The 18,243-nt window shown below is 35.1% G+C and overlaps 2 protein-coding genes across 2 annotated transcripts in view; one reads left to right on the top strand and one right to left on the bottom strand.

The window, feature by feature from the left end:
• Positions 1 to 248: 248 nt before the first annotated feature.
• On the bottom strand, positions 249 to 18,212 carry LOC579513 (N-fatty-acyl-amino acid synthase/hydrolase PM20D1). The gene is made up of 12 exons (XM_030972120.1): positions 17,968 to 18,212; positions 13,967 to 14,245; positions 13,113 to 13,345; positions 12,370 to 12,456; positions 11,725 to 11,858; positions 10,107 to 10,229; positions 9,504 to 9,579; positions 5,254 to 5,315; positions 3,843 to 3,924; positions 3,004 to 3,075; positions 1,448 to 1,613; positions 249 to 1,253 (listed from the first exon to the last, which is right to left on the bottom strand). Exons 2-12 carry the CDS (start codon positions 14,226 to 14,228, stop codon positions 1,021 to 1,023), a joined length of 1,530 nt encoding a protein of 509 aa, XP_030827980.1. The 5' UTR covers positions 14,229 to 14,245; positions 17,968 to 18,212; the 3' UTR covers positions 249 to 1,020.
• LOC579576 (mitochondrial 10-formyltetrahydrofolate dehydrogenase) overlaps positions 17,800 to 18,243 on the top strand; it is a 30,733-nt gene continuing 30,289 nt past the window's right edge. Inside the window, exon 1 of the mRNA XM_011667290.2 lies at positions 17,800 to 17,990. The gene's annotated coding sequence lies outside the window, so the exon portion shown is untranslated. The remainder of the gene's footprint in view (positions 17,991 to 18,243) is intronic.

The following is an 18,243-nucleotide window of genomic DNA, read 5'->3' as shown; positions in this document are numbered from 1 at the left end:
TAATCTAGCTAACCACTCTACCCCTAACAATGGTAAATAATTTCTACATAAATTATGAGTTGTTGAATCGTAAATCAATCCCGCCACCCATCCTCTCCAAGCGCTATAGTTCTCCTTAGAACTATAAGCTTAGCAACATAACCAACAGTCTTTTTCAAGACTACACCAACAGTCCTTTTCAGGACTACACACCCTCAAGAAAGATTAGCGAGAGTCCATTTCAGGACTCCTCAATCCTCCCTCTCTCTCACATGGTGCATCCGCAAGCCTACTGTATAAATCAATCTGTACTCAGATATTTAAAAAAGAAAAACAAGAAATAAGATTGTCATTTGACATGGTATAAGAGAATTCTACCATTTCTTATGTTTATATAAGTACATTTTAAAAACTTTTTTCAATTAGGAAATTACCATTGTTAAGTACTTTTAAATCAAAGCTAAACCCCAATTTTTATTCAACTTTAAAAGAATATATTCGCATAGTGTCTGCGCTAATAGGTTAATATCATTATTATTGGTGTCATTCAAAAGAAGAGAAATCGAGCTTTCCTATTATGACAAATTAACGAAATAATAATATTATGCAATTCTCAAGTAATGTAACAGCAAACTTGGGTTTCCTTTTTTCATGGACACTTTGTATATAAGCCATGATGGGGTCAACTTGGTCTCAGTTGGTCACATCATGGCGTATATATCCTTTTGTTTTATGCTTCACAACAAAGTAATATTTGCTATATTTTGCACAACTCGAACATGAGTGGCCAGAGTCTCCTCATCGATCACTCCACTGTTTATTTAGCTGATTTTATATAAAGCCCTCAAAAAAGGTTTGGAAACTCAAGTATGATTAATTATATCTCTCTTCTCGTGGTATTCATCGCTTTGTTTAAAATCATTAGAAGGTGAGTTTGCTCCTCTTGATGATACCACATTTGTTATTATTTCGCCGTGATGGAATATGGAGCACATCAGAATATATATATATATATAAGTACATAATTGTAATTCCTGTGATTCATAATTCTTGTGAGTGACCATGTGGCAAGCTGACGGCCATCTCATCAGCGTTCTGCATCACATGATAGAAGAAATTGACGACCTTCTCGTAGTTGCTGACCGATATTCTCTCGTTGACGCCATGGAAACGCTTGAGGTCCTCCGTACCCATGGCAATGGTTGGGGTGAAGCGGTAGATGTTCTTTGTCAGGTTCCAGTAATACCTCGTGTCTGTGTTGCCGATCATTACACCTGGCAGATTTAAAGCAAGGAAGAACATTAAAGTGTACCGATCACCAAAACAGGTTTATATATTCTCAGTATAAAACTCACACAGAATAGGAAGCGAAAATGGCCTATTGCTTCCAAACATTTCCTTTCATAGTCTGATCACCTGACCAGTCCTCCTCTGTATTTACATGACAAAGAACCTAATGAAAACTCACCGGGCGCTACCAGGACTGAGGGAAAGACTTGTCTCATGCTGTGAGAGATGACCTGATAACCATGAGCGTCCCGATCATACGGTGAGATGAAGGATGCTTCCAAGCCTTCTTCAACCTTGATCTTCACTCTGTCATCATTGATGATGCTATGATCATGGTCCACAACCTAATCAGAATAATAATGAAAATGATAATAGTAGTAATATTAAAGGCATCGTTTAACAATGTTAAATCTGAGATGCAGGACCCTACTTGTTATCAGTGTCTGATATATGGTGTAATATTGAAGCCCTAAAACAAAATTGTGCTTCAAAATGATCAAAAAGTGCCTCAAAAAAGCTAAAAATCTTTGACAGACCGGTTTTACCATACTCGTTTTTCCCAATAGACTGTAGTATGAAAATCGTTAGGAAAACGCAAAATTTGGTTTCGATTTCCAATCATAAATATCTTGATAATCAGACAGGCGATCAGCTTGAAAAAGTAATGGGATTCCTGACTGACCTAAAGGTTTATAATTATCATTGCAGCATGAGCTAAATCCAGGATTTTGTTTCAGAATCTGAGACAAAGTTACCGGATCCCTTTAATAGGGGCTTCTTGTATAGCGCTCATGTCTGTCGCACTTCACTCTCCTGGCACGTCTCAATTATTACCCTTACTTTAAGCATGGCTGCCATTATGGTGCTTCGGTATTTCAAGGAATTAAAGGTACTATGTCCCATTTGCAGGCCAAAAAAATGAAAAAGTTAAATTCCAACTGCATTTGAAAGATAATACTAATTTAGAACTTCCCTAAAAAAGGTAGGGCTTGAAAATGTCTTCAAGTGGGAAAATAACGACTATTAGTTGTCAAATCGACTTTAGGGCTATAGAGCCCAAAAGTAATAGTCTTGATTTTCAGACAATTGTACCGAATGGTCATACGTTTTATGCTGTGCAAAGATTCAATCAGTTTAATCTTGGCCATCACGAGAAGTGGGTTAATGATGTAGACAAATGCTCATGTACCATTTACAACTCTTTTCATGTATGTTATTACCAAAGACGAAAAAAGCCAGTCAGTCACTCAATAGTGTCTGACAGTGAACTCTAGCAAGTAAACAGGTTTCCTTGCATAATTTGAATATGAAGACACTGCTAATGTTTAAATTTCACAGATAGGACATACATGACATATTCATAATTCCTGCAAAGTTCTACAGAATTTGAGGATGGCTGCAAAAGGGACATAGTACCTTTAATACCTGCCAGGTACCCAATTACTCTACCTGGTTGGATGGGCTGTATGCACTAGACCACAACATCTCTACATCATAGGAGGAACTATAGTGCAAAGTCATGTATAGAGTTATAGCGAAATCCATATCTACAGACTACCGAATGGAGAAAAGAACCACAATCTTCAAAGCTGTGGTCTCTGCAGATTACTTCAATACAGGTTTTATTCTGAGAAACATTGTTCAAGTGAAATCGATTCATAATGGGTATTCATATAAACCTACAGGAGCCTTTAGTAAGGAAGAGTATTACAAAGATGTCTGGTCTTGATTTACCTGTTGTAAGGTCTGTGCTGGGTGTACCCTGTGGTTGACTATAGCCCAGGCATTTGGAGGAAGAACGTTGGTCTAGAGGAAAGTCACCGTTTAGAAATGGGTTAAGTAATTTACTAAATTGTCGGCTGGCAGGCATAAGGGCATAAACTTTGTGTTATTGAATACTAGATTTACGCAGTCTCACCCTTTAAACAAACAATACACATATGATAGCAATAATAACACTAATAATAACCCTGTAATAATAATACTGTAGTTCCATTTGTATAGCACTTGAAATTCTAAGTGCTTTTACATGCAATAATTGTTACCCTGGCCATGTTCTTTACTTCTCTTGGGAGTATTCCAGCCAGGTGCAATTTCATAGATGCACACATTCTAAATCCAACCACATTAATGTTGGCATCCTACCAGGTTACCATTTAACACCTGGGTGGAGAGTGGCAAATGTATATTAATGTACTTGGTTGATTTAACCCATAGTGTATTAACAGGTGATTCAAATCATTCCAGGAAGCAGGATGCAGGAAAAAACAATTACAAATTTCAATACTTGGCACTTCAGTAAATTCTTTAAAACAATTACTTAAATTTTAATTGGTATATTTTTTCTACTACATGTAGTTAATTTTAGAATATGTATATTGTAAATTAATGTTTTAATTCTAGGAAAAACCATCTTGAATATTATTTCACCGTGTAACAAATATGCCTCGCGTATCGTTACTTTACATAGGGCCCCCAAGTATAACGGTAGTTCATCTACTGATGGGGCTACCCTGTTGAAATAGTACTAAATAAATAAACCAATAAATCAATAAGAAGTAAGAGGCTCATACCTTAAAACCACCATGAATCATAGTAATAGCAGTTGTGGTTCTGGCAAAAGCATTGGTACTGGGTCCCAACTTGGTCAATACCCTAGCAAAAAGCACATTGAAAAATAATTTTAAAAATTGCTGAATACTCAGTATATTGTGTGCATGAGTGAATCGGTACTAAGGACACTTATAAGAACTGTATTTTCACTTCAACCATCCCTCGCAAAACGAGGACATCCTTGGTTCGAGAACCCTGTGAATTGTTTAAAATTTGAGGCCCTTTCGGTTCATTTATTTAGGTCCTCTATTCACATGGTACAAGTTGGTCCTGTGTTATGCAGTAAAATTTTGAATATTATCTTTGGGATCTTATATTCCTACAAACATGTGTGCCTTGAATATGCAATAACATACTGATGTGAATATACGAGTCCTAATTGATTTACACCAGAAACGTGTATGTGCATTGTGCAACATAAGGCCTGGTGTCTGCTGCTAACCACAGGCATCCCAGTCTACAAAACCATATGGCACAAATTTATCATACCGTATTTGCCGGCGATAAGGCCGCAGTGTTTTTGGAAGAAAAAATATCAAAAAGTAGGGGTGCGGTTATTACGCTACAACAACAAAATTGCAGCAGTCAAAACAGCACGTCCATTTGAACATATGGGACTAAGATGACTAGACAACGGTACAGGACAATTCTAGAATAACTCCAAACAACTTACCGACAAATTTATGATGCATAGTTGACATGAATTTGTTTTTTCTAATAAAATCTGCCGATAGACCTAGATATAAGTCCGTACCATTGCATCGCCAAAAAGTAAAAGAAGGGACAGGCCGTTACTATACTTACGGAGCTAGCTGCCGCACAACGCAACTGCGCAGGTCGAAAACGCAATTCCGGATTACACCGCGCATCGTGGTAGGGGTATTGTAGGATACCAAATCTGCGTGTGATACAGTACTAGCTTAAAAGTTGATGAAGATCTGCTAAATTAAGATCATTTTTGAGGTAAACTTTTTGTAAATTTATAAGAATATTGATGAATTTGGAAGAAAAAAAAAAGTGTTCTACAACAAAATTATGATTTATTTTTAATTTTTTTCCCTCTACGAAATGTCAAAGTTGGGGTGCAGCCTATGCAGTGCTGCGGTCTTATCGCCAGCAAATACGGTATATCATTTTATCACCTCATATTTCGTAAGAGGCATATACACTGTATATTGTGGATGAATTTACTCATCAAGAGGATTTCAACATACTTCATAAGCCATCACCTTGAGGTCCATTTTAGTTTATTTTGTTCTATCACTCGGAAATAGGTACTTTCTAATTACCAGATACTGTTCATTTATGCATAAACATATATTGATTAGGATGTATTAACTCAAGGTTATTTTTTTAAAGATGTAAACTTACCATCCAAAGAGAGGCCTAAAAAACCACATATTGGTAATGATGAAACGAAGAGGAAATTTGGCCTGTAAAAGAAACAGATAGGTGAAAGAAAAGTAATGATTTATAATATAGTATTAATGACTGCTTTGAGAGAAATAGTTGTTTTATTACGCTCAAGGGAAGGTTAGAATTGTGCTATTCCCCGAGGCTTGCCGAGGGGAATAGCCCAATTGTAACCTTCCCGAGAGCGTATGAAAACAACTATTTCTCGAATATTAAAGCAGTCATTAATACTTTTATATGCCGAAAAAAAATAGACTAAAAAATAAAAAATAATTTTTTTTTTTTTTTTTTGTCGAAGGTGAGAGTCGAACCCTTGCGTACAATGAGTGATGAATATTACACCAACGCCTTACACCACTCGGCCATCGCGCGCTGTTCACATGCGTGGCAGTTTTGTACAATATATACATTAAAATGGATTGAAACCGGCTTCGGCGTGATGAATGCTTCGCAAAAGCACCCTTCTTTTACTTTTGCAATGCATATTGGCACGAACTTAGATCAAGATCTATCGGCAGATGTTGTTTTTTTGTTTTTGGAAGTTTATTTTCGTCTTCATGTCAACAATGCAAGATAAAATTGTCGGTAAGATCGATCGAGATTCAATTGTATTGAAATTACCGACCAATCCTTCGCACACATACGGTATCCTCGATCGCTCAAACCATTTTTTAACATGTAAACCTATGGGGTAACCATGGAGGCTGACCTATTTTTTTAATAACCATGGTTATTAAAAATATTAAATGTTTTATGCATGGTTACCGGGAATTTTACAGGAACAGTTGAAGTTTATGAATGCAATTCGACCAATCAGATGGCTGGATTTCTTAAGTGAGGTATATAAACAAATTTATCAAACATCCATCCAGGTAGTAGCATTTATCTAAATCAATCCTCTGACTGCCTCAATGTAAAAAGTTAATGATAATAAGAGTATCTTTACAAGCTTAATTAGAAATATTGCAGCACCTATTATCAATTTATAATGACAAGAATTAAAAGTAAATCGAAAAAGATAACAAATACAAATCTGCAAAGTTAGAAAATATAACAAAAGGTTAAAATAATATGTTGCATAATTAAGTGAAAACCGGTTGCAGACTTCTGACCACCAAAAAAAATGTCTACAACCAATTTTAAAGAATTTATAGTGGGCGTTCAGTTGCAAATTGGAGAGGATCTCGCAAGATACGTCACAGTGTTGCTAATTCATTTTTCACTGATGACAAGTTCTATATTTCATGTGAAGCAGCTGCTTGTAATGTCAGAAGCGGCGCTTTATCGATAGGGTTTGGATTTGGCCGCTTGAGGGTGTAGTGAATTTTGTGTGCTACTATTTCTCCACGTCATGAGAAAGTTTGCTGCCCAGAGATGCCTATGTTTTCGTTTGATTTGTGATACAAGTCCAATGATGTACCAGGGTAAGTAGAAATTATTGTGTTATCTTAAATTTTATGAGTTATATTGTCTTTATAGCCAGATAGCTTGATGAAATATAAAGTTTATGACACTAATATGACGTGATGAAATAATGACATGAATGAGTTGTTCAGGTGAAAGATTGCACACGTGTACAGTGTATAATTATAGTGCACGGTCGCGCATGATAATGTACATGACCTTCAGGAGTGTCAGAGCCACTGTCGGTGAGTCATTGTTGCATGTATCTAGGCAGATTTAGAGTGAAGAAGGCATTGTTTGTTTTTCCTTTAGTATGATGACAGATGGCCATTAGGATTGTCAGGGTACATTTAATTTGATACATGATATGTTACTTTCAAGTCAGTTTCTGCAAGATGACTTATTATTGTTTGTCTTTATTAAATTGCAGATTGAACCCTGCCTGCTTACAGTTCAGTGTAACCAATATATAGCGGTGCATGGTTTCTTTTCTTGGGTCTTGGGCCTCTGGGTTGTCACGTCAAATTAAATTCCAAAATTCATAACTTTCTTGTTTTTAATCAGACATTGCTTAAAATTTCTCCCACTTTTCTGCTTTTATCTAACCAATTATTATCAGGGTGGACTTCTCCTTTAAAAACTTCCAAAAACCTCTTTGCAACCTTTAAATGCATCGGTTAACAATGTTAAATCTGAGATGCACAGCCATACATGTTATCAGTGTCTGTGATATGGTGTAATATTGAAGCCCTTAAAAAAATTGCGCTTCAAAATGATCAAGATGTGCATCAAAAAAGTAAAAATCTTTGAGTGACCGTCTTTACCTTACTCCTTTTCCCCAATGGACTGTAGTGTTATGAAAATGCAAAATTTGGTTTCGATTTCTAATCATAAATATCTTGATAATCAGACAGGTGATCGGCTTGTAACAGTCATGTGATTCTTGACTGACCTAAAGGTTTATAATTTTCATTGCAAAATCCAGGATTTTGTTTCAGAATCTGAGACAATTAAAGCTACCTGATCCCTGTCTGGAGGAAAGACTACGCTCTATACCCATGTTCTTCCACAGGAATAAGATGATGGGGTCTTAGTTTTGAAGATTTTTTTTTTTTTTAAATAACCGGGTCTGGAAGAAAAACTAGGCTCTAAACCCATGCTTTATTACCGGGTCTTAGTTTGGAAGATGGTGGGGTCTTAGTTTAAAAGTTTTATTATTTTTTTTTTACTTATGAATAACTGGGTCTGGAGGAAAGACTACGCTCGATTCTCATGTTATTCCACAGGAAAAGGATTATGGGGTCTTAGTTTTGAAGATTTTTTAAATTTTTGAAATAACCCGGTCTGGAGTAAAGACTGCGCGCTATACCTATGCTTTATTACCGGGTCTTAATTTGGAAGATGGAGGGGTCTTAGTTTAAAAGGTTTTTTTTTTTTTTTTTTTTTTTTTTAACTTTTGAATAACTGGGTCTGCAGGAAAGACTACGCTCAATACTCGTGTTCGTACAACTTGCTAGGCGCCTAGGCCGTCTCTTTCCAAATTTATTTATTAATTTATTGAATTTTCTCTATAAAAAAAAAGGAATAAAAAGAAAATAAGCATCAGGAAAGGGGATGGAAAGAGAAAGAATCCTAAAAATAGTCATTTACGACATGAAATGTACATATGTATATAGACCCTACCGGTATATAAATAATTCATAAAATAGTGTGTGGCAAAAATAGTCAAGTGTGACTGATTGCCAAACAAAATCAAATCAAGAAGAAGAAGAAGTTCTTCCACAGGAATAAGATGATGGGGTCTCAGTTTTGAAGATTTTTGTTGTTGTTGAAATAACCGGGTCTAGAAGAAAAACTACACTGTACGCTCTAAACCCATGCTTTATTACCGGGTCGTAGTTTAGATGTTGGGGTCTTAGTTAAAAAGTTTTTTTTTTTTTTTTTTTTTTTTTTTACTTTTGAATAACCGCGTCTGGAAGAAAGACTACGCTCGATTCTCATGTTATTCAATTTATCCAAATCTATATATCAAAAAAAGTAAATCTAATTTTAAAGGAATAAAAATCCTAAGAGAAGAGGCGTAAATGTTCACTTCTGAATGACAAACGCCTATAAACTAAAACAACAACAACAGTTAGTCCACAGGAAAAGGATTATGGGGTCTTAGTTTTAAAGATTTTTGAAATTTTTGAAATAACCGGGTCTGGAGTAAAGACTGCGAGCTGTACCCATGCTTTATTACAGGGTTTTAGTTTTGAACAAATTCGACAAACTATCCCTTCAAATTTATTACATTTGTGGGTAAAGTCATTATTACATTTGTGGGTGATTCAAAATTATTACATTTGTAGGTGAAATTATTACATTTGTGGGTAAAGTGTTATTACATTTGTGGGTGTTATTACGTTTGTGGGTAAAGTGTTATTAGATTTGTGGGCGTTATTACATTTGTGGGTGTAACAATCCCCTTAACAACTAACTCCCAACCAATATTTTCTGGATTCCACTGGTCATAGCTCTACTTTGATTTAGGCTTAAAATAGCAGTACAGGTATATTTTGTAGTTTTAGTATTTTATAGAAAATGAATACAGAGTGAGCCCAAAATGGAACTATGAAAGAGAGAGGATTGGGGAGTGAGATCGATGAGTGAGAGACAGATAGAGAGAGACAGGGGAGAAAGACAGACAGATAGACAGAAAGACAGAGAGACAGAAAAACAGAAAGACAGAATGAGAGACAGGGAGAGAGAGAGAGAGCAAGCTCCGAGGATGAACTTGTCCGAGATAGCTATGAGCATCTTACCTCTGAAGCAAGATGTTCAAACATCTGTTGCTCCGGCCCATGACCAAAAAGAATTGGTTGTCTATGATGTTCAAGTCTGTAAAAAAAATAGTTTATCCATATAATGAGAACCATTTCCCAATTTACCATGAAGATGGCTATTGCGATAATGTGCACACAAAATTTGGAATATGCCCTAAAACATTTTATTGTAGACAATATAAAATCATTTTCCAAGCATTTAGCAGGCCCACTCCCCCATGAAGGATTTCACATGTTTGTATTTTTCTGTCCAAATACACGTTATGTGCACATTTTTCTCTTCTTTTGTGTACTGTACTAAGAATATTTATTATTAATTTTGTTCTTGTTCTTGCTGTTATTATTGTTGCTGCTGTTATCATTATTATTAATATTTTTTAAAGATTTATATTATCATCATTATTTGTATTATTAATAGAATTTTACTCTTATTATTATTATCATTATTATTATTATCAATATCATTGTTGTTAATGTTATCATTATGATTTATTGTTGCTTTCTTGTTATAATTACTAATAGCCTCTTGGAAAGGAGGCAGTGTTAATTAAACTATCATTGCAAAATTAATATTATGCTTACCTGCTCAGTGCCCTGGTCAAGATGCCGATATTGGTCTCGGGAGTTGGCATAGATGAATGGCCGGTTGGTAGAGCTTCTACGCTCAGGTTTAATGTCACTATGCCCTTCTCCACCACACAGACGCTGTAAGGATATCAGAATTAATTGTAAAGTTTACTGGTAAGTTCTACATATTAAAATGCTCAGTTACTATTCCTACCTCATATACAAATACAAAAGCAATGATGATCAATTGCTGTGTGTGTGGAAGAACCAATTTTAAACTATTTCTAGGAAATTACATTTTTATGATCATCATCATCATTAGTTGAAAACAAGCATGTCAATGCATCTAATACCCATGGGTTATGCATTCTTTCTCTATAATAGTCTCCAACTTACTGGCATACATTAGTCATACCAACGACACTGACCAAGAACAGATCGAACAACATAATTACATTATCCAGTCCAGAATACTGTAGGCTATTTTCGTAATGTAACCAAATTTCATGCATACGTCTTTGTCAAGTGCCTCGATACAAACTTCATTCACCTGATAAGAATAATTGTACTTCAATAGTCAGAATGCTAACTGCATACATTAGTTGTTGCCAAGTAGGAAAAACGCTATGTATTGCCCTACCTAGCAACACTTAATAAATGCAGTTTGCATTCTGACTATTGAAATACTACTATTCTTATCAGGTGTATAAAATAATTTGTATTGAGACACTTCACAAAGACTTGTGTATTATGTTTGGTTACATTACGAAAATGTCCTATTGCCAAGAGTATTAGTTTGAAGGTGGTTTGGTGGCGAGGCCGAGGTATAAACCCTGAAAAAGATACAATGCTGTATCTTAATACAACAGACAGACTTTATGTCAGTGAGCATAGAGGCATTCGTTGCTTGAATATATTTCTTTCTCAACCCACATGCCATTCATTCACACATACAATGCTTTTTTGTTTTGGCATCAGCATTTTCTGAGCCGATTGATCATGACGTGTGTGATCAATGTAATATTTGTGTGCATCTAAAATAGCCAGCCGGTAATGTATTCACCATGCACAATGTCTGGAGTTCCTGGTTCCAGGAATGTCCTTAATGCACCTGTAAGTCTCTGGGAGCCAGACTTCTCCGCATAAATAATTACTTCATGAGTATACTGGTAGCACTTGAAAAGGACAATTAATGAGCAACCAGATGGTAAATAATGTAAATGTTTATTCATATATATTTGATTGACTGCTGAGAACCGAGAGCAATAGGCCATTTTCGTAATGTAACCAAATTTAATGCAAAAGTGCCTCAATACAAATTATTAATAAGAATAATAGTATATCAGTCGTCAGAATGCAAGCCGCATATATTTAGTGTTGCTAGGTAGGTCAAGCCATGATGTTTGTCCTACCTGACAACAATTTATGTATGCAGTTCAGATTCTGTCTATTGAAATACCGGTACTATTATTCTTATCAGGTGAATGAAATAATTTGTATCGAGGCACTTCAAAAAGACATCAAATTTGGTTAACATTACAAAAATGGCCTATTGAAGCAAATGTTGAAAAACATCATTCAATACCCATCTGGTTCTAAGCAAATGATAGCTAGATACAGTGAGAATACTTACAGGCCAACAGGTTTATCCAGACCTTTGAATATGTTATTCACTATGATGGCTCCTTCATCCAAGATAAAATCAAACATGACACGTCTCTTCACCAACTCTGCGGCTATTTTGCCAGCCCCATTTTTACCGTATACCTAGAAATGTGAAGAAATATAATAGTTTCAGATGTTTCAAAAAACTCATTTGGAGGAAATAGCATATATGGAATTATCTTGAATATGAGGAAATGTACCACATGAAGTGCAACAGCTATAAAAAAAACTCTGGGCTAAAGTCCCACATACTGGTACTTGTAATTAGTTACATGTATGATGTAAGTGACTGGGCTAGCTTATGCATGGTTAAATGCATAACGCAATGTGCAAACTAGATACAGCCCTAGTCAAAATAAAATAGTGTAAAACTAGTTTTAAAATAGTGAAAAACAGCACAGAAAATATGTCTTTTGACTATTTTTAACTCTGAATATATATTTAACATCTGTCTTTTGTTCCAAACCATTAGCCTTTAGATATGTATAATTTCCATTTGTCCATAAGAAAAATATTCTAGAATTCTAGAAAATACCATCAAAATATAGAGAGACAATAGCCCCCCAAAAAACAGAGAGCATATATCACTTTTATCTTTTCTGTTATTGCTTACCTCTTCATCATGGCCGAACGCTAAATACACGGTTCTTTTTGGAATTTGTTTGAGCTTCAGACGGAATTCTAGCGCTTCCATGATTCCCTAGAGTATAAAAGAAAAAGAATTGAGATAGGGAGATAGGCTATATGAAACAATCAAAAGAACAAGAGGATATGAGTGACATATGACCTGTATGTATTTGCATTTAGTGTTAAAGAATAATCTACCACAAATCTAAAAGCAATCAGACGTTAAATTCTTCCTAAGTATACTAGTATATTTTACTAATAAAATGCTTTTTTAATATAAATACCTCTTTTATTGTGGCAAAGCCTATCATTGTAGCCAAAACTGTAGTTGAAGATATCATAATGGCTTACCCAACAACTATCACACAATCAAAAATAAAGTACATATAAAACCATTAAAATGTGTTTGTCAAACAATGGTCCCTGTCTGATAGATATAAAGGCCTACCCATCCACCTCTCTGGCTTTAATGGCCAAATTAGTCCAACTCTTAGTCCTGGATGGTATTTCACAAAACTTGTCATCATGCAGAGACAAATGACAGTTTTCGTTGTAAGCTAGTGAAATCCTTGCTTCTGATTGCATAGTTATCAGCAGACTTAATTGTCACTGATTTTATTTGTCATTTGTCTTTGAAAAAAGGCTTTGTGAAACACCCCCCTGGATCAAATACATACCAGTATACATTTTCTGAAAACAGATAAGGTACACGTCCTTGACATTACCTACCATCAAAGCGTGTTTGTCATCTATAGTCCCTCTCCCATAGATGTACCCATCAACTTCCCTGGCCTCAAAGGGTGGATAGTCCCAGTCTTGGTCCTTAACTGGGACCACATCCTGATGGGCTGCCAGCATGTAGGGCATGAGTGTTGGATCACTACCCTGCACAGTGTAAAGGAGACTGTGGCCGTTGATCACCTCCTTGGTAACAAGGGATGATGAGTGGATGAGAGGAAAACCTGCAAGAGCAAGCAAAGAGCCAAAAGCTTAGTATTTTACCAATTTTAACAATAGCTCCCCCTTTGTGATTCATAGATTGCATAAAACAATCAGTTTGAATGGATCAATTGCTTTCTACTTTAGTATTATCAATAGTAACATTTTACTGACAGGAAACAGATGTTGTTAACTACTAACTACTGTTCATTCATTTCTTCGTCACAAAATCAATTTGTCTGGGACTTTTCATACTCCCTCATCACATACAGTATGAACTGGACTAGATTAACACTAATTATTTTTGTAAACCAGACTGAGCTAGTTTAAGACTAACTTATCTAAATTAAGAACAAATTTTTTTCCCTCCAGAAATGAATGAAGTTTTGCCACTTCATCTAGCTCTACCTCAAACTTGGACCAGGAGACAGACTAGACCAGGTTAAGATTAATCATTTGAACTATACTGGACTAGATTATAACCAGATTATAACCATCTGAACTCACTCTTTTCCAGGAAGAGATGAAGTTTGGCCACTTCGTCCAGCTCTATCTCAAATTTGTACCAGGAGACAGACTAGACCAGGTTAAGACTAATCATTTGGACTACACTGGACTAGATTATAACCATCTTAATAACTCACTCTTTTCCAGGAAGAGATGAAGTTTGGTCACTTCGTCCAGCTCTATCTCAAACCTGGACCAGGAGATGGACTGGATCCTAATGGCCTCCTGGAACCGTCTAATGAGGTCTTTGTCCGCCTGGATGAAGTCTGTGTCCAAGGCCTTGCACTCGGTCACCTCTGGCTGCTTGGACGGGAAGGTTGCTGTTCTGATGAGCATTATGGTAAGTAGTCCTATCAACACCAGTCCTAACACCTTACACACTTGGACTATCAAACCCATGTTGCTGAAGGTGTATCCTGATATAAAATGGTGTCAATGAAACTGATCATTAGTCAAATACAATACTGATTGCAGTGAAACCTGTACAGACCATACACCAGTATGCATAATATATTAACATATCTGAAGACTAGCAGGTATACTGAAATATATCTCTTTAGAAATCGCATTGAAATGGAAAAGTATGACAATTTTTTGTAGTTTGTTCAGATCAACAGGGAGAGGTGTTTGCAAGGTACAGTGAATATCACAGATTTGAAAAATTGTGTTTGACTGCATTACAACTATAAAAAGTCATAATTTTCTTATCCTGTATTGGCTGTTTCTCTCCTTTCATTAAAACTAACTTATATCAGGCTGGATTTCTCTCTTAACATTTTGGCAACAGACATGCACATTACATTTAAAAGGATGCCATAATCATGTTATATAGCAAATAACATCATGTATTTCAATGTACTTGTCATCATATACAATGAATAAAAGAAGGAATAAACACTTCATATGAAAATACACTTACATACATGTACATGTACATACTACCTCACATTACTGATATAGAACACCAATCATTTGGAACTATTAAGGAATGTATACATATGATAATGCCTTTCTATTAATTTACATAAAGTTTCTACATTTTGAAAATTACTTGTCAGAGAATAGTCTACAATACCTAAAGCACAATTATTGAACCAACCGAGTTCACAGGCAACTGAAGAATGGTACATGTATTTGGACATCTAATATCTAACTTAAATAACTGATAATCTAATACTGTTGTCGTTTGCATGGTGTTATATCAATTGGTCAAAGTTCATGAGATTATCTTACCTGAGTAAGTCTTTGAAGTCTACTTTCAGACGTTAACCCATAATCAAAACACAGATTTAATTCTGGCTCACAAGAGGTGATGCAAAATGCATTACTTTGCATTAATTTATTGCTCAGAACCAGTCCATATTTAACGACAAAAAGAATCTATTCATAGAGTTGCATTTCTGAGGTCAGTAAAAAATATCTGGACACTTTTTATCTTTCAACTATTACTTTTAGTGTTGCATTTCTCAGGTAACATATACAAATATAAGCGCCTCCAAAGAACTGATATATTGCCTGCAGCGATGGAATCTTCACATTCATCATAATTCCCTTCAATATCTTTAAAATTGATAAATATCTAGTAGAATAGGCAAAATGATACTGGCTCTTTGTCATCAACAGTAATAATATCATAATTATAGACTTAGATAATATCTCTGTTTAGAGAAAGAAGAACATAGGCATGTATTTTATTAACACAAAGCAATTATGCAATTATGCTCTCCTGCTTTTAAACAGAAAATAATGTTGTTAAAGAAAATTGTAAGTCACATTGAAAAGTATATATTTTAAATATGAGAAAAAGTCTATCATTGCCATATGTCTAATGGGTTTAGATGATTTCTATGAATATAACCAACAAGTTCTCATATTAAATATGATATAAAGTTCTGCGAAGGGAGACAGAAAATTAATGTCTAAATTAACATAAAACAGAATAAAGCCTTAATTGTTGACAAGTTTTAGATTAAAAAGATTTCACCCAAATTTCATAAAAATTAAAACATAACATATTTTGCCCATCATTGAGAGCTACTTCATTAATTAGTTATAACTTGAATAAACCCTATTAAAAATAATGAAACTTAATTGTCAATAGAGTTCTTTATATTCTGTCTTGTGAAAATACACAGATGTAGGCCTACACACATGTAATTAACCGTGTTGACGTGATATGATGGAAAAAATTATGAAGACAAGTTTATGTCTCTACAACAGGCTATATATTGAATATTATGGTAAAATGATCAAAATAAATGACTGCAGTAAAAAACTAAACAAATTATAAGAGTCTGACTTTAGACCACACAACTATATTTACAGGTAGGTCTACATTAGTTTACAAGGCAATTTGAACAAACAAAATATGGTGTGACATTTTTAATGTAAATGTTTTCTAATCAAGTTCATGCAATTTGCACTTGATTGACAACGACTCAAAACCTCCGGTTTTATAGTCACATTAATATTATGACCCAGGACGTGTCCCAGCTAGGTCTTTAAAGGCTAAGTCCACTCCAAAATAATTAGCTTTTAATAGATGCAGAAAAACAAGAGAAACAAAGCAAAACAAATTTGAGTTAAATCGGTAACTATAAGGAAGTTACAAATTTTTGAAAAATTGTGAAAAACTATGGAACAATGAAAATCACTACAAAAATTGCCAATTTGGTTATCAGTTTGTGATGTCAATGTCTTACTATTTATCAATTTACTTTATATATTTCTATCCCATTAATTTCCCTTTATCCCCCAAAACTTGATCTCCCCATGCCTTTGCCCAGGTTATATGATTTGTATCATATTGCATGCACATTTCACAAATCTTTTATAAACTTAGAAGAATTGATACTATTATTCTGAATATTGTGTATTCATAATCATTGATTTGTTTATAAAAAGTTTATCAAAATTCACATTTTTCATGATTTAACTGAAAAAATAATTACTCTATATTTATAGTGCATCCACACAAAAAGATATTACTATATCTTGGATGCTGGTGTGAGAAAATAAGATTTTAAAGGGGGGAAATTGGAAATTCATATTATCAATATAAAGAAAACAATTAGAGGATAGTGAGGCAATGACGTCACAGACGTGAGTGAGTTGCCTTTGACTTGTGATTTTCAAAGTTTTTGATGTCAGTAAAATTCATAACTTTTTTTTAAGTTATCCGATTTTGCTCATAAACTTTTTTTGATTGTTTTGTCCGATTTTTCTGCTTCTATTGGAAGTAACTTATTTTTGGAGTGGACTTGCTCTTTAAGCCTTCAATTATAAAAGGCTTTCATACATGTCGATCTAAATATATAATAAATATATTATAGACCTAGGCTATGGTAAAATTATCAAAATAAGTGATTGCAATAAAAAAAAATAAAAAAAGTAAACAAATCATAAGAGTCGACTCTAGACTGCACGATTGTATTTACAGGTAGGCCCTAGGGGTCTAGGCCTAGATCTATACATTAGTTTACAAGGCAGTTTGTACAAACAAAATATATTAATGGCGCGACATTTTTAATGACTAGACCTAGATCTAGATCTAGACAATGTAAATATTTTCTAATCAAGTTCATGCAATTTGCACTTGATCGACTACGACTCAAATTAAAAAGACAAAACCTCCAATTTTATAGCCACATTAATTTTATGGGGACGTGACTCGGGCCGGGTCTAGCTCAAACTTAAGTTGAATTTGAAAAGCATTTTTATTCTCGGAGGAAGAATTTAATCGGAAGATAACTTTTGTGCTCTCCTAATAAAAAAATAAAGGAAGTGGACTTTATTTCTTTGGCACAGCTTTATCCTTCTAACAGCGGCTTGGAAACAATCTAGTGTTCGTGATCTATTGTTATGAGAATCTATGAATGTGCTGATGATATCACGGTGATCAAGGGGCGGGGTCAAAGACTGCATCGTGCATCTGCCAGGTGGTTGGCTGAATTTTCGACGGCATACATGCATAATAATATGGCGCTGGTATGTACAGCTGGTAATTCTCGCTAGATTGCACGTAACTTCGTAAGCAAACGAATCTGCACGTCTTTACTTATCTCGACTCCCCAGTTTCTACTACATTCAGAAGGAAACTCCGAATCGAACACACCGATTGATTTGAGAAGATAATTACCTAAGAATCCGGTAACGTCACAGGTAAAACTTATACTTATTACAGCTTTGTTGTCGACCTAGTGTTGCTTCAGCCAAGAGTAGATATCGATAGTGCTCCCTCTGTTTTCGGCTGCGACGTCGGGGGCATTTGCTATGGCCAGTCGACAACCCCTGGATGCATGGGCTCTAGTATAGGTGGTATAACGCTTCGGCAGCTGCAGCTCATCAGATTCGCTACCCAAGCAAGCAAGGGGATTTGCGAGAAACGTGTAAACGTGGTCCAAGCGAGTACAAA

Source organism: Strongylocentrotus purpuratus, unplaced genomic scaffold, assembly GCF_000002235.5.
Source record: "Strongylocentrotus purpuratus isolate Spur 01 unplaced genomic scaffold, Spur_5.0 spur5_scaffold_6, whole genome shotgun sequence".
NCBI classification, from domain to species: Eukaryota; Metazoa; Echinodermata; class Echinoidea; order Camarodonta; family Strongylocentrotidae; genus Strongylocentrotus; species Strongylocentrotus purpuratus.
The sequence above is the reverse complement of the archived record's forward strand: the minus strand, read 5'-3'. Positions and strand labels throughout refer to the sequence as shown.

What these genes read in the sequence shown, in the direction of transcription:
- LOC579513 (XM_030972120.1), bottom strand. Translation starts at nt 14,228, where the DNA reads ATGGGTTTGATAGTCCAAGTGTGTAAGGTGTTAGGACTGGTGTTGATA. An exon ending in TTTAGGCCTCTCTTTGGATG is followed by an intron (nt 3,925 to 5,253) that starts GTAAGTTTACAT and finishes GCTTTTTGCTAG; the next exon opens with GGTATTGACCAAGTTGGGAC. An exon ending in CTCAGTCCTGGTAGCGCCCG is followed by an intron (nt 1,254 to 1,447) that starts GTGAGTTTTCAT and finishes TAAATCTGCCAG; the next exon opens with GTGTAATGATCGGCAACACA.